At 39.0% G+C, this 26,890-nt stretch overlaps 1 protein-coding gene across 9 annotated transcripts in view; it reads left to right on the forward strand.

Moving 5' to 3' along the window:
• The window catches only part of LOC149080960 (tyrosine-protein phosphatase Lar-like), a 745,683-nt gene that overhangs the window by 714,373 nt on the left and 4,420 nt on the right, over positions 1 to 26,890 (forward strand). For all 9 annotated transcript variants that reach the window (XM_089237674.1, XM_089237681.1, XM_089237682.1 and 6 more), the window contains 18 exons: positions 2,431 to 2,638; positions 3,357 to 3,543; positions 4,696 to 4,790; positions 4,943 to 5,159; positions 5,371 to 5,540; positions 6,720 to 6,902; positions 7,851 to 8,098; positions 10,405 to 10,633; positions 10,762 to 11,067; positions 16,313 to 16,426; positions 19,749 to 19,903; positions 20,013 to 20,298; positions 20,437 to 20,530; positions 21,915 to 21,991; positions 22,090 to 22,224; positions 22,364 to 22,489; positions 24,436 to 24,590; positions 25,242 to 25,377. In XM_089237674.1, the coding sequence (XP_089093800.1) occupies positions 2,431 to 2,638; positions 3,357 to 3,543; positions 4,696 to 4,790; positions 4,943 to 5,159; positions 5,371 to 5,540; positions 6,720 to 6,902; positions 7,851 to 8,098; positions 10,405 to 10,633; positions 10,762 to 11,067; positions 16,313 to 16,426; positions 19,749 to 19,903; positions 20,013 to 20,298; positions 20,437 to 20,530; positions 21,915 to 21,991; positions 22,090 to 22,224; positions 22,364 to 22,489; positions 24,436 to 24,590; positions 25,242 to 25,377 (3,121 nt within the window). The remainder of the gene's footprint in view (positions 1 to 2,430; positions 2,639 to 3,356; positions 3,544 to 4,695; positions 4,791 to 4,942; positions 5,160 to 5,370; positions 5,541 to 6,719; positions 6,903 to 7,850; positions 8,099 to 10,404; positions 10,634 to 10,761; positions 11,068 to 16,312; positions 16,427 to 19,748; positions 19,904 to 20,012; positions 20,299 to 20,436; positions 20,531 to 21,914; positions 21,992 to 22,089; positions 22,225 to 22,363; positions 22,490 to 24,435; positions 24,591 to 25,241; positions 25,378 to 26,890) is intronic.

Raw genomic sequence — 26,890 nt, forward strand, 5'->3', positions numbered from 1 at the left:
GCTCTTTTCGGCCCACCTTTAATTTGATTTTCGCCCGTGGCCAGAGGGCCCGCTATTCGTCCAATCCGAAAAAATAAAGGAAAACAATAAAGTCCTCTACCTTTGATTAGATCACTTTCTTCATCGTCTCAACGCCGTAATTAGACTAAAAGCTATCGATGCACTTAACAATCGTATTATAAGAATTACTAAAAAAAATCGATTTTTATTCGTTTCCTTTTCATTATTTTACTATTTTTCCGTCATCTCCATCATCTTCAATAAACAAAATGGAATCCCTGAAAGTGATCCATTTCCACACTTTTTCATCAAATTTGTTTCATTTTCCTTCAATTATTGTTTTGTTAGATTAAAAAATCGCTTTAGGCTACCTTTCTTTTGTGTGTAGGAAGATAATTTTTTTGGGCTTTATATCGATTAATCGATGGACAATTTATTTGTATCGATGATTAAAAAAAATTAAGTTGAAATAATTTTTTTTTGTTGTTGTCATTCAATTTTTCGTTTTTTGCGATTTAAATTTTTTTTTCTGATATTTGTATCGGATTAAGTATCGTTATTTTTTCGTGTGCGGGAAAAATCGATTGACTTTCAGTTAGTAATTAATTTTAATTTAAGTTAATTTTAAGAAGATAAAATTAAATTGTTTCTTTAAAATTAATTCTATTATTCCAAAGTTCTTTGTGATAGGGGTACTGCAGTGCTTTAAGCACTGATAGTGGATGCTGTATCTACGTGCTACCGTAAAATTGTATCAATTTGTCGTCTAAAAACCGTGAGTCTTAATGCCTTGTTGCTAAACACGCTTACATAGGGTAAGGCGTATTTGTACTAGGCCCAGTACAAATATTCGACAGAAGTTAGGTAAAAACTTCTGTGAAGGAAAAGAACACAAAATCGAAAAACATTTTGGAATTTTAAAATTTCTGGGAAGTTAGTTTTGGTCTGGAAAATTTTTGAGGACACAGAAATTCTAAATTTTTTGGTCAGAGAAAGTCGGGGAAATTTTAGACGGCAAAGTCATGAAATTTTCGATCGGGGAAAGTCAGAAAATTTTTAGAGTTGTAGTAAGGAAACTTTTTCAGTTTTAATCACGAAACGTTTCAGTCAGGAAATTTTTGCGTGCTGTTCAGGGCAATGATCAAGCAAATTTTTCCGGAAACCCTGTTTGGTTTTCAACTATATGTCAAAAAAGGTTTATCCTAAAATTTAATTTATTCCTAGATATGTTGCTTAAATACGAGTCTAAATGTGTATGTGGCAAGTGCATGTAAGGGCCCCTCCCCCCCCCCCTCTCTCAAGACAACTTTTAGGACGGGACCCCTCCTTAAAACCACAGAACTTTCGCATTACATTAATTTATAATGAGAGAGAAATTTAAGAATGTATAAGATTGATTCACGGCGAAGGGCCTTCAAACTAGGGCCCTATCGGCCCTTCGCTTTGTAGAGGCTATGCATACAGGTATATATAGGGGAGAGCTGCGATACGGTTTTCCCATCGCACCGAAATTTGCCTAAGCCCGAGAGAGCCGTCCCAACTTGCATCATGGGGCCCCGGGAAAAGTGATGGGTCCTACAATTTTGAAAATCATAGGAACAGATATCGTTTTGTTTTGTTTTTTGTCCTTGGGGGCTCCGGTCTGTGCACTGTTTTTTCCCCCTCGTGGTCAGCTTAAAAGTCTAGTTGAGCCCCCTTACAAAAAATGTAAAATCGATCTTCTGGGCTTTCTTCACTTTAAGAACCCGTTTAGCCCTTCCCCCATCGTAAGATGCCATGGATGTGATCATTCCTTTAATGTTTGAAATGAAACAGAGATTCTCTTTGTATAATAAGCTCAGTTTGGTCCTCTGATTGCCGATGGACAGCAGTATTTCAGCAGGACCGTCTTGACTAATGGGGCTCACCAAGGCACTTCGCGGAAGTCTCAAATGGCTTAGGGACTGAGGGTAGCCAGCGTTGTCTTCACAGCCTCAGGCACAATACTTCCCGGGCAAAACGATGGTCTGAGGCCCTCCATGCAACTGGGAATATCAGCCTCCCACAATTTGCATACGAGAATCACAAACGCATCTGGTGTTATCACGCCCCCCCCCATCTTGTGCATCTGAGGTCCCGGATGGGCCTATGTGTTTAGGCGGCTCTGATGGTAATGAGATCTGTTACAATGGTTTCTTTAAAGTAAATATGTAAATTGGTGTAGGTACGAGTATTTCCAGCTCATCAATTTTCCAGTGGGGGGCACCCATAATGCATTTGAAATGGCACTATGAAACAGCACATACACGCCATTGTTGGCTGATATAGTTTTAAAAAAAATCAATAGAATTGACTTATCAAACTTCGCGAATGTGGATGTACCCTGGGGTCCAAAATTTTCGTACAAACAGTAAATACATAATTTTGATTATCGAAGTATTTGTGTTTCAGCTCCTTAGACGAGAATACAGAATACGTTTTCCGAGTGAAGGCCTATACCACGAGAGGCGGCGGGCCATGGAGCAATCGTGTGACCGTCCACACTCCAGGAGACGTCCCCCCAGCCCCTACGAACGTTTACGCAATCGCCACGTCCGAACACTCCGTCGAAATTTGGTGGGACCAGGTCCCGTATTTCTTGGACATTCTCGGTTACCAGGTAATAAAAAAAAATTCTCAATGATCTATCTATACTGGGCCGCAATTATTCAGGACAAGCGTGCATTTTTGCGCCCCTAGTGGCATCGTTAGGCATTCTTGCTCTTTTCTTATTGCGGCCTCATCTAACTGGGTACTTTTTATAGCATAATTCGAGTCATTTGCGTATTTTGTGGTTTATTCGTAGGTGCTTCATAAACCCTGACAGAAGGGGGAAAATTTTCTCAGTAATCTACTCCATGCCGAGAGCCTAGCAACTTGAACAAGGGAAAAGAGGCTGAGAGCCCACTAATTGAAGCAAATTAAAAAAAAGGCTGAGGCCCACTAATTGAAGCAAATGAAAAAGAGGCTGAGAGCCCACTAATTGAAGCAAAGGGGAAAAGGAGGCTAAGAACCCACTAATTGAAGCAAATGAAAAGAGAGGCTAAGAACCCTCTAATTGAAGCAAATGAAAGAGAGGCTGAGAGCCCACCAACTGGAACAACATGGAAAGAGGCCGACAGCCTACCAGTTAGCCCATTGAAACAAGCGCCCAGCTGGAAAAGAGGCCGAGAGCCCAGACACTTGATCAAGGGAAACCCCGTAACTATTCGGGACAAGAATGCATTTTGGTGCCCCTGGCAGATCTGCCCTTTTCTAGTTGCGGCCCCCGTCTGACTTTTCACAAAATTTATTTCAGTAATCGGGGTCGTTTGCAAATAACGTGGTTCGTTTTACAGGTGCTCTACACCCTGACAGCAGTCGAGGACCTCGACGAATGGAACTACAGGAAAGTCCCGCTCACGTGGTCAGCTGAACTGACCGGACTCGACAGCCACGCCATGTACGCCATCCGCGTGGCGGCGTTGACCAGGCAGGGACTGGGACGTCTGTCCGAAGTCATTACTGTCCGTGTAACACCGACAGGTATTGTTTCGTTCGTGATTATAATAAATGTCCTTTCTTTTATTGTCCAGTGTCCATAAATGCCAGAGATATTTTTTATTTTCCTGTTTTTTGCTTAATTACTTATTCGTTTCCCAGTCGCGTATGAATTCGGTGAAATGGTGACCGCGACTCAATGGATGTCAAAACTGTCCGATGGCCAGGCCGGAATTCTATGGTTATACATCATTTCCTTTTGTAATCAAACATTGCGTGCACGTTTTTTTTATTATCCTGCGTGCCGCACGTTATACATCATCAATATTCACTGGACATGCCTTACGTAGTTTGGAAATAATATATAGGCTCTATTGACCTACGGTCAAGCTGGATCGATAGATCAATGTCTGGTCGGACTCCCACGTTTATGAGTTTCCACAGACTTTTGTTATTCGTGGCAAGTGACCATATACGTGTGTGTAGTCATCGGCACTGCTTAGTGTGATTTTAAACTTTTTATCATGTGTATCATGTACATTGAACTTGTGCTGCCGTTATGTAGACAGAATGTTGAAAGTTTCAAATAATCAATATCACAATGTGACGATTAAGGTGACCATGTGACCCGTATTTTACTGTAAACTTGTGGGGTTTTGACTTCTTTTTTTTATCATTATTATTATAAGAATGTCCCGTTTTTCCCGTATTTTCGACAAAGTCCACTTGCATTTTTATTCTTCACTGAAATAGAGGATTAATTTGTTTTTAGAACTTATTAGTTCATTTTAATCTTTTGCAATTTGTGATAACATTTTCCGATGTCAGCTAACTGACAACTTTGCTTATGTTCGGCTTCGTTTTTTGGCTATAATTGACGATGTCCCGTATCCCCCCCCCCATTAGGGAGCCGAATTTTCCGGAAAAAGTTTTGGTAATCCGAAGAAATATATATATATATATATATATATAATTCTCCTTTATATAAACCCCATCCAAATGGATTTTCAAGTTCCTTGATGTACCAATAGATGGCAGCAGTAGTCATAAGAAATTCAGAATTAGTGGTGAAAATGCTTTTATAACAAAAAAAAAAATTTTCGGAAAGGGTCACGAAGCTGATCTTGTTGATTTTGAGTAGCGAATACTAAGACCTGAAATAGCTGATTTCTGTTCTTTTTTCTCCTGCTATTCCAGAAGTCCCTACACATTTGAGAGCTCAGAAAGTCACAACGCACAGTATGATTCTTACTTGGAAAGCGCCTACGAAAATAAATCCTATAAAATATAAGGTGAGTGAAGTGACTGTACATACAATGTAAAATACTTGACAAACACATTTCTTACTCAAAATTGCAATTAGAGTCGATATCTCTTATTAATTGGGGCTCGTCTCGAACTGATATTCATTTTCGCTAATTGCAACCTGACCCACCATTCGCAGATTTCTTATGATGCTCACAAAGAGTTCTACGACAGCCATAACTTTCTGCAAGAGCTGCCGATCCCTGCCCTGGTCAAAACGGTGGATGCGGACACGACTGAACTCAAAGTTGACAATTTGATGCCGTTTACTAGCTACAGGGTGAACATCACTGCCATTCCTACAGATAAATCGTTCAAACCACCTGCGAAGATCACTGTAACTACTGCCATGGCTGGTAAGGATATGCATTCATTTTCTGCTCTTTTTTTTTTTACATGGTAATCTTGTTTTTGAAATTTTGTTTTCGCCCAAAATTTTGCTGAAATGGCACATCCGAGATGTGCATAGACAATTGAAAACTCCGAACAGTTGCAGTTAATGCCTTCCACCAATGTGATTTCCGTGATGCTTCAGTGAAAATGCGTTGAATTCTGATTAATTTACAGCACCAAAGCCGATGGTGAAACCGGATTCGTTCGGAGTGCAGAAGAACATGGAGATTACGGTGGTTCTTCCGCAAGCTTCTGAAGAGTACGGTCCCATCAGCCACTACTTTCTGGTGGTCGTTCCAGAGAAATGGGCGAACAAAGACCCCGATGATTTTACGATCGAGGAGGTATTTTCGTTCTCTTTTTCTTCTCAATGCAATTATCTCTTATGTTGGGGCCTTAACGCATTGACGTCGTGTCTGGAAAATTCATCAAAGAGAAAATTCGCCGTTAACCATCTTCGCTTGCAAGCTAGTGGCAAGAAATTCGGATGCCCTCTATTTCACGAATCGGCGATAAATATGGTAACCTTGTCCTACCCTTACCGCACATTAGGAAAAGGAGGGAAAAAACAAATTCAAAAGTGAATAATATAGATAAGTTGATAAGAATGTAGTACAAAGTAGGAATGTAGGTCACCTTAACCCTACCTATTTCACTCTTATATGAAAGATGCATAGTGTGCGGGAAAAAATCACTATCAGGGTATGCGAAAAACCAAGAGGGAAAAAAATATAGGTTGCAACAAAGCTTCGCGATGATGGGGAGAGAGGAAAGAAAACAGAGCGAGCTTGTTTGAATTTATTTCACTGGCGTGTCACACAATATTACTTCCTTGATCTTAAAGTGGTTAAATGATTCATTGACTAAACGAGGAAAGTCCATAGATAGGAAAATTCACGGACAGCAGTTCCCCACCAAAAAATCGACTGAGTCAATGAGCATCTGAGAGCTCTGTGTGATCTTCACTATCTTAATAAACTCTGTTTTGCAGATGCCCGGGTTCCCTTCAGTGGCTTATATTGCGTTTTGCGACAGAGCCCGGGTGTTTCGTGATTTCTCCATTGAGCAAGAATTTTCGTTTCGGTGAAATTTTCGATGTATTGTAGGAAATGTCGGTGAATTTTCTTTGATGAATTTTCTATTCAGTGAGTTGTTTGTGTTGAATTCACTACTTTAACGTGCACCAAACTCCGATCATATACCGCCATACGGCAATTTCCGACCAGTGGAGTTGGGTGGGAAATGAAGGCGATTGGGAGCACCAGGATCGGTAGGTAAAGAAGTTGTTTCTGATGTTCTTCGGCCGGGTTCGAACCCGTGGACCTAGAAGGTAATATTCATAGTAGAAGACGAGCACCTTACCACTGCGCCACTCGGGAGCGGTTGAATTTACTGTGAATCCATTGACGTACCTACCCACTATCACAAATGACTTCAAAATGGCCCAAAAGAGTCGCAATGTCGTCAAGACGGTCATGCTCTGTATATAGTAATGTTCATATACGTCTTCTTTTCTTTTCCAGCTTACGTCGACAAGAATGGACGAAACTGGACCGTACATAGCAGCGAAATTTATAAGGAGGACTATGCCGGAGAATTTCAACCTGGGCGATGGAAAGACTTACTTGGGCTTCGTCAATCGCCATATAGTCCATGGGGTTCGTTATCACGTGTTCGTTCGAGCAGTTGTCGATACCCCTCATAAGGTGAGCTTATTACTGTTTCACCTCACGCGCTAATATCTATATCAAGTTGGGTTTTTTTTTTTCAAATATTCATATTTTCAGTAATACAGTAATTTTCTGTGTCTAGCTCTCATGCTACTCATGAAAATTGGGGTTTGTGCGCTGCCTCACCCAGCCTCAATGATGGAGCCAACTGATCTAATGTATATGCATGTATATGAATTGGCATCATCATCATCATCATGCTCCCCCCCCCCCAGTCTTTTATGTCTATCTCCGCCTATGGAGATAGACATGAAAGGCTATATACAGTTGCTTGCTATACGGGCCCAGTCAATCAAAATTTTTGTCGAAAACTACCGAGACATTAACAACAGTCGGGGGCCCGTTGTCCGAAATTTCTTTTGGAGGCGGAACCAAATTCACACAATCGCCTTAACCATGAGACTCCATGTACAAAATGTCCCTATACACGTCAAGACAAACTATTTTTTTGCCTGGGAAATTTGCAAATAACATGCGCTGAACATAAAAGTCAACATGGAATTTGAGCCAATTGCGCCAAAAAAAAGGGGGGGACGGGAGAAAAATTTCAAAAGTAACCCTGGAAATGTAAGGGGTGACGTTCCCTCCTCCCCCCTCCCCGTAGTTGTATTGTGACTGGAAGGAAGAAATTTCCCAGTTACTAGTCATACATGAGCGAGGTTGCCATATTTTGGCGACTTCTGAAGTTGGGTAGTTCACATGTCCCAAGATTAACGGATGGGAGTGCGACTCAAGGTTCCATTAGAAGAATTGTTTGTCTTGACGTGTGCACACAATCATTCCTCAAACATTTCCAAGATTTTTGGAGGAGATTGGATCTACAGGTTTGCCCCCCAACCTTGTTAGCAATGTCATTTCAAAATTATCAATACGCATGTGGTTGTCAGACCGAATGAAATATTCATGCTTTCATCCCTCTTCTAGAGTTTATACACGAGCAGTGCATTTTCTGAGAGCTTGAGCCTCGATATGCCGGCAGCGCCGGGGCACCCTGTGTTGGGCAGTGGCGGCAGCAGCAGTGGAGGCACTGGACACTGGGATAAGACTGACCGTCCGGATATCTCTCATATCGATAGCAGCATGGATGAAGCCGGGGTCATATGGATCGTTGGACCTGTGATTGTGTTGCTCATAATACTCTTCTCAATCATAGTCCTGGTCCTGCTCAAGAGGTAAATAATGATTCTTCTTCATTTCTGACATGCATTTTGTGGTTTGTTTTCTTACTAAATAATGAATGATTGTATTTCGATTGAATTTTCATTAATTTTGAAATTTTCATCAGTTCTGTAATTATTTCTCTCATTAGCTATGAATTTCTATCAACTCAGATTTTTCATGGTTTTCGGAATTTTTTCATTGTCTAAATTCTCATTAGTTTTGGATTTATTTCTTTCATTAATTTCAATTTTTAACGATTCAAAGTTTTCATTAATTTTGAATTTTCGTCAGTTCTGTAAGTCCGAATTCGCATTAACTGTGATTTCAAATATTTCATCAACTCGGAATTTTCTTTGTTTTTCATGAAGTGTATTCATAATTCTTGTACAGACATTGTTTCCCCCATTTTTGTCAATTTCTCAATACAGTGTGTTTCAAAAAGAATCATCCGATTTAAAAAAAATCAACTATTCAGCCTCTAATCCGTTTTGATCGAATAATGTACGGGTAGAAAGAGAGAAATCCCGAGTTTCGCGCAGTTGCCGACAGGTAGCGCTAAAGCTCTTCCTTCGGCCACTTCAGTGTTTGTCAATATTGCGACTGCACAACAGAAATCGTTTCGTGTTCTAAGCTTCGTGAAGGTGTGAGTCCGTAACAGCTGTTCATCGTGCTTTTCGTCGACAATACCCTGGTGTTGAACTTCCTACCGCTCAGAGCATTGGACGATGGTAAAAACCAGCGTTTCCCAACCTATGGTCCGCGACGATGGCATAGGTGGTCCACAGACAGACTTGATAATTCGATTCTAACTGGATGAAATATTATTCAATTCCGGTAATTGATGATACTAATATCCATATGGGTTTGAATAAAAATTGTGCTTTCATAATTGAGTTCAAGATACCTCATCAAGGAAAATGCGGGAAATTGCTATACTGGATATCACTTATTGTAGCCAAAAGATGTAATTTATGATTACATCTATAGGCAAATTTGTAATATTTGCTAATTACTGAAATGGGTGAAACTTCAAACATAAACAAACAAAACTGAAAATATTGGAATGCCCCGTAATACGGGACACAAGTGGTCCGTCGTATTGTTTCAGACATTTCGCTGGTCCATAGGTTTAGAAAAGTTGAGAAACGCTGGTATAACCAATTCCGAGACACTGGTTTTCTATGTAAAGGGAAATCCCCTGGCCGTCCACGCATGTCAGACGAAAATGTGGAGCGCATCCGACAGAGTTCCTCACGTAATCAACAGAAATCCCCTCGCAGTGGATGCAAACGTACTCGCGAAAGTTTGGGACGAATTTGACTACCTTATGGACATATGCTGTGCATCCCAAGGTGAACATATTGAGCACCTTTAATTTTGTTTGTAAAAAACTTTGATTAGCCATGTAATATAAAATTAATCTCAAGTGTCTGTGTGCAATATTTTTCGTAACATACGCATTTCAAATCGGGTGATTCTTTTTGAAACACCCTGTAGTGTATGTATGCCTTTCTGGTTTCGGACCAGGGCTGGACAAATCTATGGCATGTAAATTTAAAAAGCATACATGTCCGAATCAATATTTTACATGCCGAAAAAAGTCTTAGTTTTCCCTCTCTTTTAAGTAAATTTCTCCCACGCATTCTAAATGAATGTGCTGCTATCTGTCGATGAAAATATGCAGATAATATAGAAAATTAAGAGAAAATTGCACTACATTTAAAGAAAAAAAACAAATTATTTTGATAAAAACTCTCAAAATTTTCTACAATACTAAGAAAAAAGTCTAAGGCTGGTACTCTACACTAATATTGACAAATGCAACCAATTAGGATATCGGTTACAGTCGAGCAAATACAACGGATAAGCTCATTGGTTGCATTTGTAAAAGAACTTTCATAAAACTGTTATAGTGTGGCCTAACGAAAAATTTCCCTTTTTATAATATTTCCCCACACACATACATTCAAAACAAATGTGTTGCCATCTATTGATGAAAGTACTTAATGAAGAATTTAAATAATGCGCAATTATTGTTGCATTTCTCATTTTTTTGAACATTCAAAAAAATTCCCATACATACCCTAAAATATTTTTTCCCTATTTTTGGATTTTTTACGTCCCCTCGGGTAATAGATTTGTCCAGCCCGGTTTCCGACCCTCTTCTCCCGAAAATCGGAGACCCAAATGGGACACCCGCAAAATCGTCAAAACGACCCACCCAAGCATTAGCGAATATTGACCTTTTGAAATACTGTGCTTGTACAGTATAGCTTGAACGTATGCTTCAATTTCTTTAATCTGATTGACCATTCAGGCGGCGCCACTTAGCCAAAGCACCAGCGGGCGAAACAACCATGAAGCTGCTGACGAACACGACGGAACGTCACATGGAATCCCATTCCGCAGACCCGGTCGAAATGAGAAGACTCAATTATCAGACTCCGGCCATGATCAGCCATCCACCGATTACCGTTTCGGAGCTCATGAATCATATAGACAGGCTCAAGGCCAATGATAACCTGAAGTTTTCTCAAGAATATGAGGTTTTTTTGTGGAAACTTTTGTTGTTAATAACAGTCTAATTGCACGAGTGAAATTATCAACCATTTTGTAAAATCTGCGGATGTTTTCCTGTTTCATGAAGTACTATGTTTAATTATCATTTTTGCAGAGCATAGAACCTGGACAGCAGTTCACGTGGGAGAATTCCAACCTCGAGGTGAACAAGCCAAAGAACCGCTACGCCAACGTCATCGCCTACGATCACAGCCGCGTGGTGCTTCAGCCCTTGGACGGCATCCCGGGATCCGATTACGTCAATGCGAACTATTGCGATGGATATCGCAAGCACAATGCATACATTGCCACTCAGGGACCTCTCCCCGAAACATTCTGTGACTTCTGGCGGATGGTCTGGGAGCAGAAAAGTTCCACGATCGTCATGATGACAAAGCTTGAAGAAAGGACGCGGATAAAGGTAAAACAAATAGCATTTTGATTATATACGTTTGTTTCCGAAAAGGAAATTAGAGTATCTCAGAAATTCGAGAACGCAATTCATGAAATGCAAGTATTGGCAGTGGTGCTCAAGTTTACAGTATGGCTGTGGTGTCCACACGTCCCGTATTTTCCGTGACAGTTCAGTTTTTTTTTTTCTGTTTTTCTGACTTCCCGACTTTTTTTGCAAAAATGTCCCGGTTTTTCACGTATTTTCAACGAAGCCAACTTGACTTCAATTCAACAATTAAAATTTTCTTCCCAACTCAGAAATCACATTGTGATAATTAGAACTACGAATAAGAATATTTATTTCACATATCTGTCTTTTTCTTTTTCGTTTTTTAATAACTGCAATTTGAACTGGCGCTTCATTTCCCTCGGTTGGTGACTTTAGCACGAATTGGCAACTTTGCTCACTTTTGGCGGTCATTGGAAATGTCTCGTATTTCGAAGACGGATTTCGCGTATTTTTCTCGAGCAAATATGGTCAGCTTAAGTATATCAGTATTAATTTGCAATTTCTACTTCAAAGGGGCTCTTTTTTGGGAGAGAAACCATGATTTGCCTAGAATATTGATGCCGAAGGTTGCGAATTAAAATCTGGAACATTTGTCAAATTTGGAAGATGAGAAAATAATTATAATCCTTCAGTAAGGAATAAAATTCTAGACCAAGGAATGCTAAAGCTCGGATTTCTATGAATTTGTATAATGCGGTTATTTTTGCACGATAAAGCATTTTTTTCATGATTCTTCAGTAGTTTTCCGGCATCTTTCATGCACTTCAGTAATTTGAGTAATTTTTCGTGATTTTTCAGAATTTAAGGCATATTTCCATATTTTGGAGCATTCTTTTGCACATTTCAGCAGCACAATGGAGACCGATTCCCCGCCCCCCCTCAATTTCACTTATCACTATTGTCAATTTATTGTACTTCATTTCCACAATTGTCAATTTTTCGGTGATATTAGCCATAATTGACAATTTTACTTACCTTTGGCACCGTTTTCGGCAATGATCGGCGATTTTTCGGCGGTATTAGCAACAATTGGCAATTTTATTTGTGTGCCTTTAGCATCGTTTTGGACAATGATTGGAATCGCGGCTTAGTTCGTTTTTACGACCTTACGTTTGAGGTCGCGTCAGAAGACTCCGAGAGCCACATTTGACCCGCGGGTCGTGTGTTGAGCGTATATGGTTTAAAAAGTTGGTGCTGCCATCTAATCTCAACATTAGAAATAACTCATGCGGCCCCGTATTTCCTCAGGCATTCCTCCCAGCATTTTTACATTTGGTCATCTTCGGGTGACCATGCGTCCCGTATTTTCTGCGACAGTACCAGTTTTTTCTGTTTTTTTGATCGTCCCGACTTATTTGCAAAAGTGTCCCGATTTTTCACGTATTTTCAACGAAGCCAACTTGACTATTTATTCTCCAAATCAACGAGTAAAATTATCTTTCTAACTCAGAAAATGCATTATGATAATTACGACTACAAACAAAAATATTCATCTCAAACACATATTTGTTTTTCTTTTCTTTTTTTCATTCACTGAAATTTGAAGTGGCGCTTGTTTTCCGCGATTGGCAGCTTATTTTATTTTAGCATGAGTTGGCGACTTTGCTCGTTTTTTTGGCATCATTTATGACGATAATTGGCAATGTCCCGTATTTTCCTGTATTCCAAAGCTCAATTTCCCGTATTTTTTTTTCAAAGAAATATGGTCAGCCAAGGCCATCCCGATGTTTTTGTAATAATGTCCCGTTTTTTCAATATATCTAAACAAAGCCTACTTGAATTGTTTTTTATTGAAATCAAGGACTGAGATTATTTTTCAACCCATAAATTATACTATGATAGTTACTACTATAAATAAGAATATTCACATCTCACATTCTTGTGAAAGGTTAAAAGTTTAATTTGTGGAGTTCATTTTAACCCGTTGCAATTTGCACAGTAGCGCTTCATTTCTCGCCATTTACTTTTTTTTCAGTAATTTTAGCAGTTGTTAGCAACTTTGCTTGCTTTTGGCATAATTTTAGGCAATAATTGGCGATGTCCCGTGTTTTCTTGTCTTTTAAATCCCATTTCTAGTTTTTCCCAAGAAATATGGTCAGTTTTTGTCGAAAGAGCAGAATATATTGTTCTGTTTAGTTCCCTATCAAGAAAGCCGAAAAACTGAACTGAATTTGACGACAAGTTCAGTTCTTTTTTTCAAAAAATAAGGAGCCTTCCAAAGCGAAGAACCTCAGCAGACGACAGGAAATTCCTGCAGTTTAAATCTAATAGTGTTTGTGCTGCCATCTGATGTGAAAATTAAAGATGACTTATGCAGTGGCAGAATATCTCGTTCAGTCCAGCTCCTCCTCCAGCCAAGAACTTGAACTGGATTTGATACGAAGTTCAGTTCTTTTTTCCTGAAAATAAGGAGGCATCTGAAACGAGGAACGTTAAAAGAAGCAGACGACAGAAAATTACAGCTATTTGATTTACAGTTTTTGTGCCGCCATCTAATTTCAAAACAAAAAGTCAGTCATGTGGTGATAATAGGAGAGCAGAATTTTTTTATTCAGTATAGCTCCCTACGAAAAATACCAAGAACTTGAACCGAATTCGATAAGCAGGTCGGTTTTTTTTCGCAGAAAATAAGGAGAAGTCAAAAACAAAGAACCTAAAATGTAGCAGAGGACAGGTAAAAATATTTCAACTGTTACATAGTGTTGGTGCTGTCATCTGACCTTAAAGCTTAAAATGAAGTAAGTTGGCAATAAAAAGTTTTAAACAAGACGAATTTATCGTAAAATCGAGTATCGTTGTCAGAGCCGCAAGTCGATATTTTTTGCAAGTACGGCAACTTTTGGCTCCTTCGTGCAACTGCTTCTTGAAGAGCTAGCAATAAATTTGTGGCCTTCTCTAGTCCAGTGGTTCTCGACCTGTGGAAACCCTCTGAATTTTTGTGAATGGAAGGCCGAGTCATACCTCACACAGCCCTGTCGGGACTCGCTACCGAGTCGCGGCCTGGTGGTAGAGAAACACTTCTCTAGTTCACAGGGGGCACCAAATGCGCCTGCACCCCACCCGCAGTTGCTTCCACATTTCAGATCTAGGATGATGTGATGGCAATAGCGTGAGTTGTTTGATCTTCCCACATTTTATTGGACAGAAATTTTCCCCATGTTATTTGGAGGGGCGGTCGCCAGGGCCGTAGCGTGCCTTCTCGGGGCCCCCGGCCTGACCTTGAGCCCCTCCCCCTGAAAGGGTTATTATGCAAAGTAAGTATACATTATTTTGTGGGGCTTCATCTGAGTAGTGGGGCAGCGCTCCAGCCTAGTTACGAAGCTAGCCATTGGGCAGAGATACGCGCCACCACCACCCCTTCAAGCATCAAAGGTGAAGTCGACTGATCTAATGTATTTTCGTATATATAAATTGACATCATCATGCCCTCCCAGACTTTCAAGTCGATCTCGACCTACAGGATCACGCTTGAGTAAAGGCAGGTGTCTTCAGGTTCGAATTTTATTTTATTTATCCGATATTGGTTGGCGGAGGCCTATACAAGGGAATGCTGTGATGAAGTTAGACAGAGATGATTGATGTCACAAAGAAAATCGGGAATTGTTTCACAATCAATGATGTTTGGGGGGGAGGTTGTTCCAGTCGGTTATTGTTCGAGGAAAGAAACTAAATTTGAAACAATCTGTGGATGCAAAGATGGGTTTCAATTTTTGTGAATGGTTCATTCTTTTCTGAAAAGTATGAAGCCGGAGTTAGAAGGTTCAAGGTGCCGATATGAAAATGACTGTGGAGAATTTTAAAAAGGAAGGATAACCGAGAGATATATCTACGGGTAAAAAGTGGTTGCATATTGAGTTGGCGTTTGAGCTCAGTGACGGAGGCAGAAGATTACCAACAGTTAAGAATGAAGAAGGCTGATTTATTTTGAATAGATTCTAATTTGTCTCTAATGGGGAGAGTATAGGGATCCCAGATTTCACAGGCATATGAGAGTAGAGGAAGGATGTAGGTTTGGAGGCAAAGATGTCTGAGGTGGCGGGTGTAGTTTTTGAGGTTCCGACGAAGAAAAAGAAGTGTTTAGAGACATTTATGAAAGAGGTAATCAGCATGGAGATTCCAACGGAGATTGGCAGAAATAATTACACCCAGATATTTATAATTAGAAATTTCTGTGATCAAGGAGTTATCGATAGTGTAAGAAGAAACGAGGGGAAGTCTTTTGCGAGTAATTCTTATAAAAACTGTTTTTGTAGAATTAAGGGGCAATTGCCAGGACGAGCACCATTGATAGACAATGTTGAGGTTATTTGGGAGAAATGTTTGGTCAGATTCGTTGTGCACCATGTGGTAGTAGACGCAATCATCTGCAGAGAGTCTAATATGACACTTGATGGAGTTTGGGAGATCGTTAATGTAAATCAAAAACAATAATGGCGAGAGGACCGAACCCTGGGGTGTGCCAGACTCAACTTGGAGAAATGGGGAGTTCTGGCCCTTGAAGGAGACTAACTGACTGCTGTTGGTAAGGAAGGCTTCCATCCATTTAAGCAGTGGTAATGAAGCAAAGGCAGGCATCCTCAGCTGGGAATAAAGCTGAGACAGATATTTTCAGCTGCGATTAGAGCAGATGCAGGCTGATCCAGGGCAAAGTGTCAGAGAAGCAATTTATTGTGTAGGATCATCACCTTATTTTACAGGACAGACATTTTTTTCCCATAGTATTCTGTCTTCGAAAGGGGCGATCACCATCCTCTGGATCCGCTCTTGCAGGGTGCCAATGAGACTAGACTTTCTGTCTCTTAATCAGAGTTTCCCGAAGAGTATGTTTTATGCTTTGCCTGTAATATGGAAACACTGATTGGTTGGGAAACACGTGCATATATATTTCAGGTTTTTAACCAATCAGAATTGTCATGCTGAATGTGGTGCAGAAAACCTTGCTTTAGGCAAATCCAGCTGTAAGTAGAGGTGTGCTTGTTTCAGAGGTAAATGAGTTTTCTCTCATTCAAAGGAACATGGAACTCTGGCCCCTTAAATAGAGGTGTCTTTCATTTGCAGTGTCGTTCCAAAACACAGAGATGTCACTATATGGAATTCTAAAAGCCTTGTTTGAGCCATGTTTTTGTTATATTGAATACCAACAGTAGTTACGTAGAAAAACGAGCCATTCTATAAATTTATTTTGTTGTGTTGTACATTTCAGTGTGATCAATACTGGCCGAACAGGGGGACAGACACGTTTGGTATCATGTATGTCACGCTGACAGACATCCAGGAACTTGCCACTTACACTATAAGAACTTTCCATCTACAAAGGGTAAGTGTGTTATAACCTTCTCATGTTATAATAATTGTTGAGTCGAATATGTTTTACTGTTGGTGAGAAAGTGACCAAGTCTGGCCCGTGAACCTAATTGCTGCTTTCCACAATATTCATGTGCATTGATCAACAAAGGATGGGATAGGCATCATAGGCACCAGAACCTAGGGACTAAGGCCCTGATCTCCCGTCGTTAAAAAGTTTTGTCACAGAGAGCAACAGGCCTACCAACAACACAAATCTTTGATCATTACTCAAAAATGAACTTCACACGTTGTGTTCACAACATGCACACGCATGCAAATTCCAACGTGTACCAATTTGTTTTAAGTTCCACAGAGGAATATGGCCAAGGTCATGTATGGTGTAGTAGGGTCAGAGACCATATTTGAGCCCCTCCCTCCCAATAACTAATGAATATAGGCCACACCCTTCCTCCTGAGTATACATTTTGAGTCCCATATATACGGGAGACTGGCAACTCTTAGTCCCCTCCATTGTTTTCTTCATGTCGATGCCTCTGACAGGGTTAAGCCTAGTTAGTTAGTCCTGGGATTAACACTTGTTTCTACTTTGTAAATCTACCTAAAATTAAATCAAGGAGAGGGCATTCGAGGCCCTTACAAGGGTGTGGCATAATACCGGGACAATCACCATAATTTTTTCATTTTTCCACACTATAAATTCACTGTAGAAGGGAGTGTTTAAAGTCTGGCTTACGAGCCCACCAAAGATCCCAGCCTAGGAGCCCTACTCCAGGATGTGGAGCCATGGGAGAGGTATTGAAGGTCTTGACTTAGAAGTCAGTCAGTCAAAACCCCTGCTGCAGACAGTGGATTGACTTGTGCATGTTTGGCCATTATAACACATTCCCCGTAAGCGGTATGGCATGTAGAGAGGGTGGGACAGGGCTGTAATTTTGAGAATTGTTACTCATAATTTTAAGGTCAAAACAGAGAGGGAAGGGTGTGAGTGGGTGACACTACTTTACTGCACATCAACTCCATCTGTTATCGCCATATGGCAATTTCCAACCAGTGGATTTTTGTGGGAAATGAAGGTGCCATCTGTCAGTGGTCGCATCAGACTCGATAGGTGAAGAACATGTTTCTGACATCCTACGCCCGAATTTAAACCCATGGACCTTGACGGTAACCTTTATTGGGAAAGAAGAGTGTCTTGCCACTGCATCACTTGGATGATAGTGGGTGCCACTGCATCAAAGGTCAAAAAAGAAACTGCCCCTCCAAAACCTGACTTTATCCTGACTAAAAGGTCATTTTATTGTGTTTGTTAATTTTCCTGGCGTTACATCAAAATTACACTGCTCTGGGAAAAAATTTCACCAGGGCTAGAAGCCTGGTAGTATATTTGCAATGCAATATATATATATATATATACAGGGTGATTATAAAAAAACTATCCCGACATATGGGCCCCTAACTATCATACCATTACAGAAACTGAATGAAATTTTGGCATAAGGTATTTTGATGTATGCGCTCAAGAATGATATGGAAAACAACAGTGTCACTCTAACAGTTACGGTTACGGTGAGAAAATTTCAAAAATATCAAATGGCAACACCAAGTTTTTTGTATTGGAATGTGATCTCCACTGTGAAAAACCCTAAATAGCATTCGAACGGCAACTGTAGCATGAAAATCACCGGCGGTAGATAGGCTAAAAGTGAGGACAACCAATAAGGACAGAGAAGCAGCATAAAATAAAGCATTTCATTGTGTTTCACAAATTTTCCACATGACCTTGTGGAGGACTAATCAGGCTGGGATCTCAGCCGAAGAAACGGTGTGACGAATGAAACGAACATTAATGCTCTGGTGCACGGCAAAGTCCTTTTTACTTTTTCCTTGCCTAGCTCCGGGGATTTTCGTGCCAAAGGTGCCATTCCAACGCTATTTAGTGTTTTTGAGTATGGAGATCGCATTCCAATACAAAAAACTTGGTGTTGCCATTTGATATTTTCGAAATTTTCTCACTGTAACCGTAACTGTTAGAGTGACACTGTTGTTTTCCATATCATTCTTGAGCGCATACATCAAAATACCTTATGCCAAAATTGTTTTGTTCGCTCACACGCTTGCATCCTGTTTTGCTCACTCACATGTTTGCACACTGTTTTGTTCACTCTCATGCTGGCACACTGTTTAGGACACTTACATGCTTACATACTGTTTTAAATTACATGCTTGCATACTGTTTTAGTGAATTACATGTTTGCATACTGTTTTAGTGAATTACATGCTTGCATACTGTTTTGGTCACTGACATGCTTGCATATTGTTTTAGTGAATTACATGCTTGCACCCTGTTTTGGTCACTGACATGTTTGCACATTGTTTTGGTCACTCACATGCTTGCTCACTCTTTAAGTCACTCACATGCTTGCTCACTCTTTTGCTTACCTACAGGCTTAAAAACTCGCTAGGTCACTCTTTTAGTCAGTAGCGTATTTGCAATGTAATATATGTCCCTTGCTGTCTGGGCAGAGTCGGATTTATTGAAAGTTATACAAAATTCACTGCCCCTCTACTAATTTTCTCCGCCACTCATTCCTTAAATTTGCCACACTTCTCTGAATTTGCCACCCTGGACTATAGCCCCCATGACATTTGTGTTTCCCCATATCTTGCCCTACTTATGTAGATGAAATATAGTCTATATATATATATATATATATATAGTTTATTTTCTGTCTTTGTGTATGTTGTCTATACAAATCTACAATTTTAGATATATCATCACCACCCATATATACCAAACGAGATCTGACTTGAACTATAGGCTACTTTAAAAGTTTGTCAGAGCTGGGCAAATGCCCGAACTGGCCAAAAAACTGTCGGACAAAAATGTTTATTTTTATTGGGCCTCAATAATCACTTTTGGAATGTTTACTTTGGTTGCTGTGGTTCCCTAGCAATGCGTTTTAGACATGCTATGCCTTTACAATGGTTTTCACTTCTTTAATGCTGCAAAGCAAAGGCGTAACGGTGGGGGGAGACTTGGTTGGCCTAGTCTGTCCGTCCCCCCAAACTGTGAGGAAATGACCGAAAAAAGGGAAAAAGATGGCCAAATCTATTGTTCTATCACTTTGGTCCCCCCCCCCCCAAAGGACATTTCTGACTATGCCCCTGCTGTAAAGTATTATGTATGTTATGTAATAGTTCATTCCTTTACAATGGTTTGTCACTTTTTCAATCCTCCCAGTAAGTGAAGAAAACCCGGGCAGTGTCGGGTTTTGTAGCTACTGGCATATAAAGTAGTTATAATATCCTGTTATCATATTATGCAATTTCAGATGGGGTTCCCTGAAAAGAGAGAAGTTCGACAGTTCCAATTCACGGCATGGCCAGACCATGGAGTTCCAGATTACCCAACGCCATTCCTCTTATTTTTGAGGAGGGTACAATCAATGAACCCCATAGATGCTGGTCCTGTTATTGTCCATTGCAGGTACTTATGAAAATATGTTCTTTTAATTCTATTTATCACCGATGCCCAATAATTATCTTTTGCTCATTTTATGCAGAATTAACCTCACTCTCTCTGACTATTTTTTCAGTGCTGGTGTTGGCCGTACCGGTTGCTACGTAGTTATAGACTCCATGCTGGAGCGCTTAAAACACGAGACCACAGTTGATATTTACGGTCACGTGACATGCTTAAGAGCACAAAGGAATTACATGGTGCAGACAGAAGATCAATATGTCTTCGCCCATGATGCCGTTTTAGAAGCTGTGATAGCAGGGATCACCGAAGTGCCTGCACGCAGCTTATATGCGCATGTACAACAGCTCATGCAACCAGTTCTTGGCGAAAACTGCATGGGCATGGAATCAGAATTCAAAGTAATCTGCCATTTCTTTTAATTTTAATTCGTTTTCATAAACTAATCGGCATTCATTTCTTCACGAATTTTAATAGGATGCGCAGCGATCGTTCATTTTAATTAGAATTAAATCATTAAATCTGTTTCTTTTTCACAGAAGCTAAGTATCATGACAAGCAAGGCTGCCAAATTTGTGAGTGCCAATCTCCCTGTAAACAAATTCAAAAATCGCTTAATGAATATTCTTCCTTGTAAGTATATTATTAATGCCTCTCGTCTTTGTGTATATTTTTTTCTTCATATGTCTTCTACGTTTTTTCATGTAAAAAATTTTTTTTCGATGAATTAATAAGAGTAGTTTCTGGAAACTGAATTTATTAATTGTTCATGCACAAGTAGGGGTGGCTAAAGCAAGGGGTGCGGTGTACCTGGGCAGCATGGAGAAGAGAGGGAATATTTAAATTTTTCTAAGGGAGTTTTTAAAACTTTTGGGAGGGGAAATTTGGTTTTTTTCATGCTGCTGCCAGTGCCTGTCCTAATGCATGGGCCAACCCGGAAACCTCACAAAAATGAACTTTTGGGGAGTATGTGCATGTAAATTTTCCTGGTAGAGCCTCAGAAAAATCACTTGGCCTTGCGGGGGGGGGGGGGCACGGTGCTCTTAAGTCAGCCCTGCCTGCCATCTATCTGGGTCAATGGCTGAGAGGTTTAACATCGTATTACATTCCAGGATCCACAAACCTCTCCTGATATTGGGAGAAAAATCCAAGTCAAAAGCCCCTTCATTTCCTGATAAATTTTTCATTGTTTTTTTTTTCGTGGTTTTATTCCTTCTTTGATGCATTAGATGACTTTCGCTGAACTAGATTCTCTTCACATTACTGGTGAGAGGTTTTACTGATAAAGCAAATGCGTCATTTTTATGTTTCAAATTAAAAGTCGGAAAACGATCTTGTTCAAATTATGTTTTACTATTTCTTTATTGATATTAAAGAATTGAATTTTATGGAACATTTTACTTCTCAAGAAATTGAAAATAATTAGATTAGATGTGGTTCTGTGCTGCTTTAATACATAACTTGCTTTCAATAACACTGCTTTTCGATCAACTGCTTCTACAAGGATACACCAGTATCATTTAGTAAGGGAAATTCCAGGTTGTGGTGTCTTGGGCAGTTTTTCCTCTGATGGGGTTGTTAATAAATGGAATAAGTTACCTCCCCGAGGGTCAGGAATTATAACGCAATTGATGCGTTTGAAAAGAAGTACGATAAACAAAGTGATATAAATCGAGAAGCTCTTCATACATAACCCTAATCTTTTCTGTGGGCAAAGCATTATGTAGTATTAAATATTTTTTTTCTTTTGTGATACGTATATGCCTTATATTAGGACGCTGTATTTCGGTTATATTTAGAATCCATATTTTCTATCAGCATCCTTTCACAGCCTTTGCTGTGGCCTTTGTGTTTGTAAGCACTTTATGCAAACAAATAGAAGCAAAAGAACCAAAAATTGCTCAATAAAACCAGTTAATCCTATTCTCATCTCATGTGATTTTTGATTATTTACTTTTTTTTAATGTTGCCTATAAGTAGAAGGTTTGTTTTTCATTTTTGTTCTCTTTCCTCTCAGATGAGTCAACACGTGTGTGCCTACAACCAATTAGGGGAGTGGATGGTTCAGATTATATAAATGCCAATTATATAGATGTAAGTAATTTTTTTTCTATCACGTTTCATATTTTCAGAGTTCTTGTTAAATACACACACACACACACATTTAATTATGTATTGGTGTTTCCTCTCAGGGTTACAAATATAGGAATGCTTATATTGCCACACAAGGTCCTCTAGCTGAAACAACAGAAGACTTTTGGAGAATGTTATGGGAGCATAACTGTAACATAATAGTCATGTTAACAAAACTTAAAGAACTCAATAGGGTAAGTAACAGGAAGTGAGAGTATTCTCAAAGATTTTTTCAACCGCGGTTATCTTCAGCCTTTTTTCATTTAAAAACTCTCTCTTTTATCTGTACATGTTTTGCATATTAATAGTTGTTTTTCCCATTTCTACTTTTAGGAGAAATGTCATCAATACTGGCCGAGTGAGCGATCTCAAAGATATTTATACTATGTTGTGGATCCAATCACTGAATACAATATGCCACAATATATCCTGAGAGAATTCAAAGTCACAGATGCCAGGGTAAGTTTGTGAATACATATGATGGGTCTGCCAAATGGCCTGAGAGAGCGGGGGGGGGGGGGGGAATTTGCTTTTAGGAGTTTAGTCAAACAAAATGAGGGATGTAGTTTTAAGCCATTCAGTAATCATATTAGATCTAGAGCAAAAATGATAATTTATGTATAAAATCACTTGCCATACACATTTTTTGGCTAACGAAGGTTTTTTCATGATTGTTCTGCCTCAGCTAACTAATATGGATTCGGCTAATGAACATTTTTATTGATATGGATTCGTGCACCAACTTGAAATGGCCACATTGTGAGCTGAATTTAAGCGGCATTCATCATCAGTATTACTGTGACTTGGGCCGGATTAACTAGTGTTCACCTCGGAATCGGTTTCTAGATGTACCGCCATCTCTCTGGATGGTTTTTGAATCAGTTCATGTAAAATAAAAGATTCAGCTAATAAAAAATACATTAGAGAGTAAAAAAAAAGAGCTTATGTTTTCAGCACACATTCTTTCAATGCAAAAGACTGCATCGATCTGAACGGTCTTGACATTCTTGGAACTTATCTTTTTCATCTGCATGTATAAGACACAGAAATGAGCTGACCTATTTTCACTACCTTTCAATCTAGTTGTTCACACGTGTTTGGCAAATTTATGATGTTATTCTACTTTTTCTTCCCTCTATATCATTGATCAAAATTTCCGTCCACCACACCACTTACGTAAGTCTTTTTTTGTCTGACAGCTGGAGTGTTCAGATCAAAATGCCGTCTTTTCAGCGCCAGTTTTCTCGATAATGATTTAGAATTAATGGTGAAACATTGGATATCCGATCTGAGCATAAGGATAATGTTGTTATTGAATTTTACGTAATATCTATGTGATCAACTTGCCATGGTGTTGTGTGCAAGTACTGTGTTTCCAACTTAGAATAAGGCTAATTTTGGTACTTGTGAAAATATAATAAAAATAATTTTAATTTGTAAATTTCATTTTCTGAGTATATTTTAATCACATCTGTTCAATCATCGTGTTTCAGTTCAGAGACTTCTATTAATTCTGCACATGTTTTCAACACGCATCAGTTTTTTTTTTTATCAGTATTGCAAAACATGTGAAGATGTCTCTCTCTTGGCTACATTGCTGTACCCATTAGCGGGGGGCCAAGTCGAGATTATGGTATTATTTTGCAGGAACCGCCCCCCTCCCCAGAAAATTCTGTGTATGCCTATGCTTGACTTTAGGAAGGTTTGATCGTAAGTTAGCTGGGAGATAGAAATGTAAATTTAAAAAATACAGGTTTCTTGGTTGCAACAACAAGCTGCAATAATTTTTAATCTGAAGACTTTGTTTTAAGTGCCTATCATGCTGTAGCAAGACAAAGACAAACTAAAAGTCTGTTATCCCTGTAAAATCGACAAAAAAAAAAAAAAAAAAGGGATGAGGAACACAAATGAAAATACAATGACAAAAAAACTGTTCAGAGTATCTGCGCCTGCGCAACTTGAAAATGAGCAACAAACATAGACAGAATATGTGTTGCAAGCTTAAATATCAAATTAGTGCTGAAATAGCCAAATCTGAATGTGCCATTTTGTCTATCTCTTAATATTGTTGAACTTGAATCAGTTTTTCTTACCATGAATTTGAATAAACATTTTGCTGCTGACTATTTCATTTATCAGCAGGTAAAAAAAAGTGTCCCTAAGATTTTTTGTTTAAATTTATTTTCTTTTGTCCAATTTAGTGAGAATGACTCGTGAATAAATTCATTAAATCTGCAAATTTTCAGCTTTTTAGCATTTGAATGTCATTAGCCATCTTTACCACGGCGTATATTTATACTATAGCATGAAAGATTTTTTTTAATGGAAATCTTCAATCTTACCACAGATTTTAACCCAAGTTCTGTTCGGCAACCTCATATTAAAACTTTTACTTTTTAATACAGGATGGACAATCGAGGACAATACGACAGTTTCACTATACGGATTGGCCAGAACAAGGAGTGCCTAAAGGTGGTGAAGGATTCGTCGATTTTATCAGTCAGGTCCACAAAACAAAAGAACAGTTTGGGCAGGAAGGTCCTATCACTGTACATTGTAGGTGAGTGTGTGCACGGTCGATGATCTTGCAAAATTCATTTATTCTAGGGTTATTTAAATCTGTACTTGGTTATATTGTTTCTTTTACTCTGAATATATTTTTTGAATTAAAGGTATTCATTCATCAATAGTACTTCAAACCAGTAAATGTTATTATTCCTATGTGTATGAAATTTCTGTATGAATGCAGTGAGACCTCGATATAATGTCATTACTTTTAACATCACCCGGCCTGCAACATCACTTTTTATTGGCTACTTCCAGCATATTAGTGAATGTGGGTTCACTCGTAATATTGTTACCCTGCTTATGAAGTCATTTTTATTTGGTCCCCGGGGGGATATAAGTGTATGCAGGCTCATTTTCAGAATAGCCCAATATTTCAGAGCCCAATATTTCAGAGTCCAATACTTTTAATATTAAATGATGTATCACCATTTATGTGTAAAATTTGCAACTTTTCCTAAATGAATTTTTTTTTATTGTTGAAAATATTTTATTGCAGGCCTCACTCCTCTAATTAGTTTATTTTACATTATTTTCTATAATCTGTCATTGACTTTTGTTCCTTCAATTAATGTTTTGTTCCTTTTAATTAATGATGTATTAAAAGACTCAAAGTTGAATAATGTCTTCCTCAATCTCTTTTTAGTGCTGGTGTTGGTAGAACTGGTGTTTTTATAACTCTCAGTATAGTACTAGAGCGCCTACAGTATGAAGGTGTTGTTGATATTTTCCAAACTGTACGAATTTTACGCACACAAAGGCCTGGCATGGTTCAGACTGAGGTACTGCTTTCCTTCTCTTTTCTTTTTGGTTTTGTTTAGTGTATCCTTCAATTTTATGTATTGTATCCCCTAATTAACTTGTATTGTGAATTTTGTTTTCATAATTGACTATTTTTATTTTAATGTTGTTTCTGTGTATGCACATGGGCAAGTTCAGAAAAAAAAATTGCATGGATTTCTCAGTTGATATCTCTAAACCAGTGGCTTCTAGGGCGTCGCAATGAGCTGGAAATACAGTTTGATTTACTGCCAGTGCAACAAACTTGCAGGAGAGGTGGGGCACAAAGTAAATTTGAAATTGCATAGCATTGCATGGTCGGAAATGCCTTCCACACTAGTTAGGATGAAATGAAGCAAAGAAGACAAGAACAGAAACAGCAACATGTTAGTGTAACATAAAGCATTTTAATGACGAGTTTTACATTGTCAAATGTAGCATGTATGCTTTTTGCACACATGCTACAGAAGGTGTTTGAAATTTCGACCTGCATGACCACATTGACACCTTCTGACTTCACATTGTTACTGCATGAAATCTGTGTAGACATGCAAAGATTGTATGATGAGGAGCATGCCTGTTTGGGAAACGTTCCTGGTACAAGCAACGCAGTGCATGCCCATTCACTGAAAGCAAATATTATTTTATTGACGGATTTGCTTCAATAAGTGCAATAAACTTTTTGAGGGTTCAGGGTATTGGTATGTTGTAATCCTTCTCACGTATAACCTGGGTAATGCAAATTCTACAATGAGTGATTGTACTGTGTTATGATTGTTTGGTGCAGCATAATCTTGCACATATGATCCTTGCACTGATAAAAAAAAATCCATTCCAATCTGAAGGTGCATATGCACCTTCGAATGGTTGATAGTTTATATCAGTGTTTCCCAAAGTGGGCGATGGAAAGGTCCAAGGGGGCGATAGAAGCCACAGGTATAACATAGGATCCTATGAGTTCACTTGAGTTGGGGACGATGAGAGAAAAATTTCTCTGAAGAAGGGGGGGGGGCGATGGAACAAAAAGTTTGGGAAACTATGGTTTATATCATAAGCAAGTCTGTCAGAAAAATATGGTATTTGCTTTTGGTGAAGTTCTTTTGTGCACTCTCCAAAAACACTCTGATAAACTTCTTTGTTAGTGCAATTTGACCTCACATTCTATGACCAAAAATGCTCGTTTAGGTGTTTCATATCACCTCTTAAAGTTTGTCCCACAAATTTAATATTTCCCTGTAGAGGAATATTTTTCAAGCAAATTCATGGAGTATAGGATAAATGCCACTGTGGAATCACCATGTAGGACACTTCAATAGCCTCAAAAACTTAATATTGAATAACGTAAGAGGAGAATGTTTGCATCGGGGTTTTTTTTTTAAATTCTTCTCAAAAGACAATACTTACTTGAATTCTGCAACAGAGAACAGAGGAACTCCTACAAATAGGAGCATCCGTTTTTATAACTCAGACTTAACTCCCAGTGATTTGTCACCTCTTCAGACTAACAAAGCTGTG

Source organism: Pholcus phalangioides, unplaced genomic scaffold (genome assembly GCF_987345545.1).
Source record: "Pholcus phalangioides strain wild (caught in Gottingen) unplaced genomic scaffold, Ppha-v1.0 ptg000010l_1, whole genome shotgun sequence".
Classification (NCBI taxonomy): Eukaryota; Metazoa; Arthropoda; class Arachnida; order Araneae; family Pholcidae; genus Pholcus; species Pholcus phalangioides.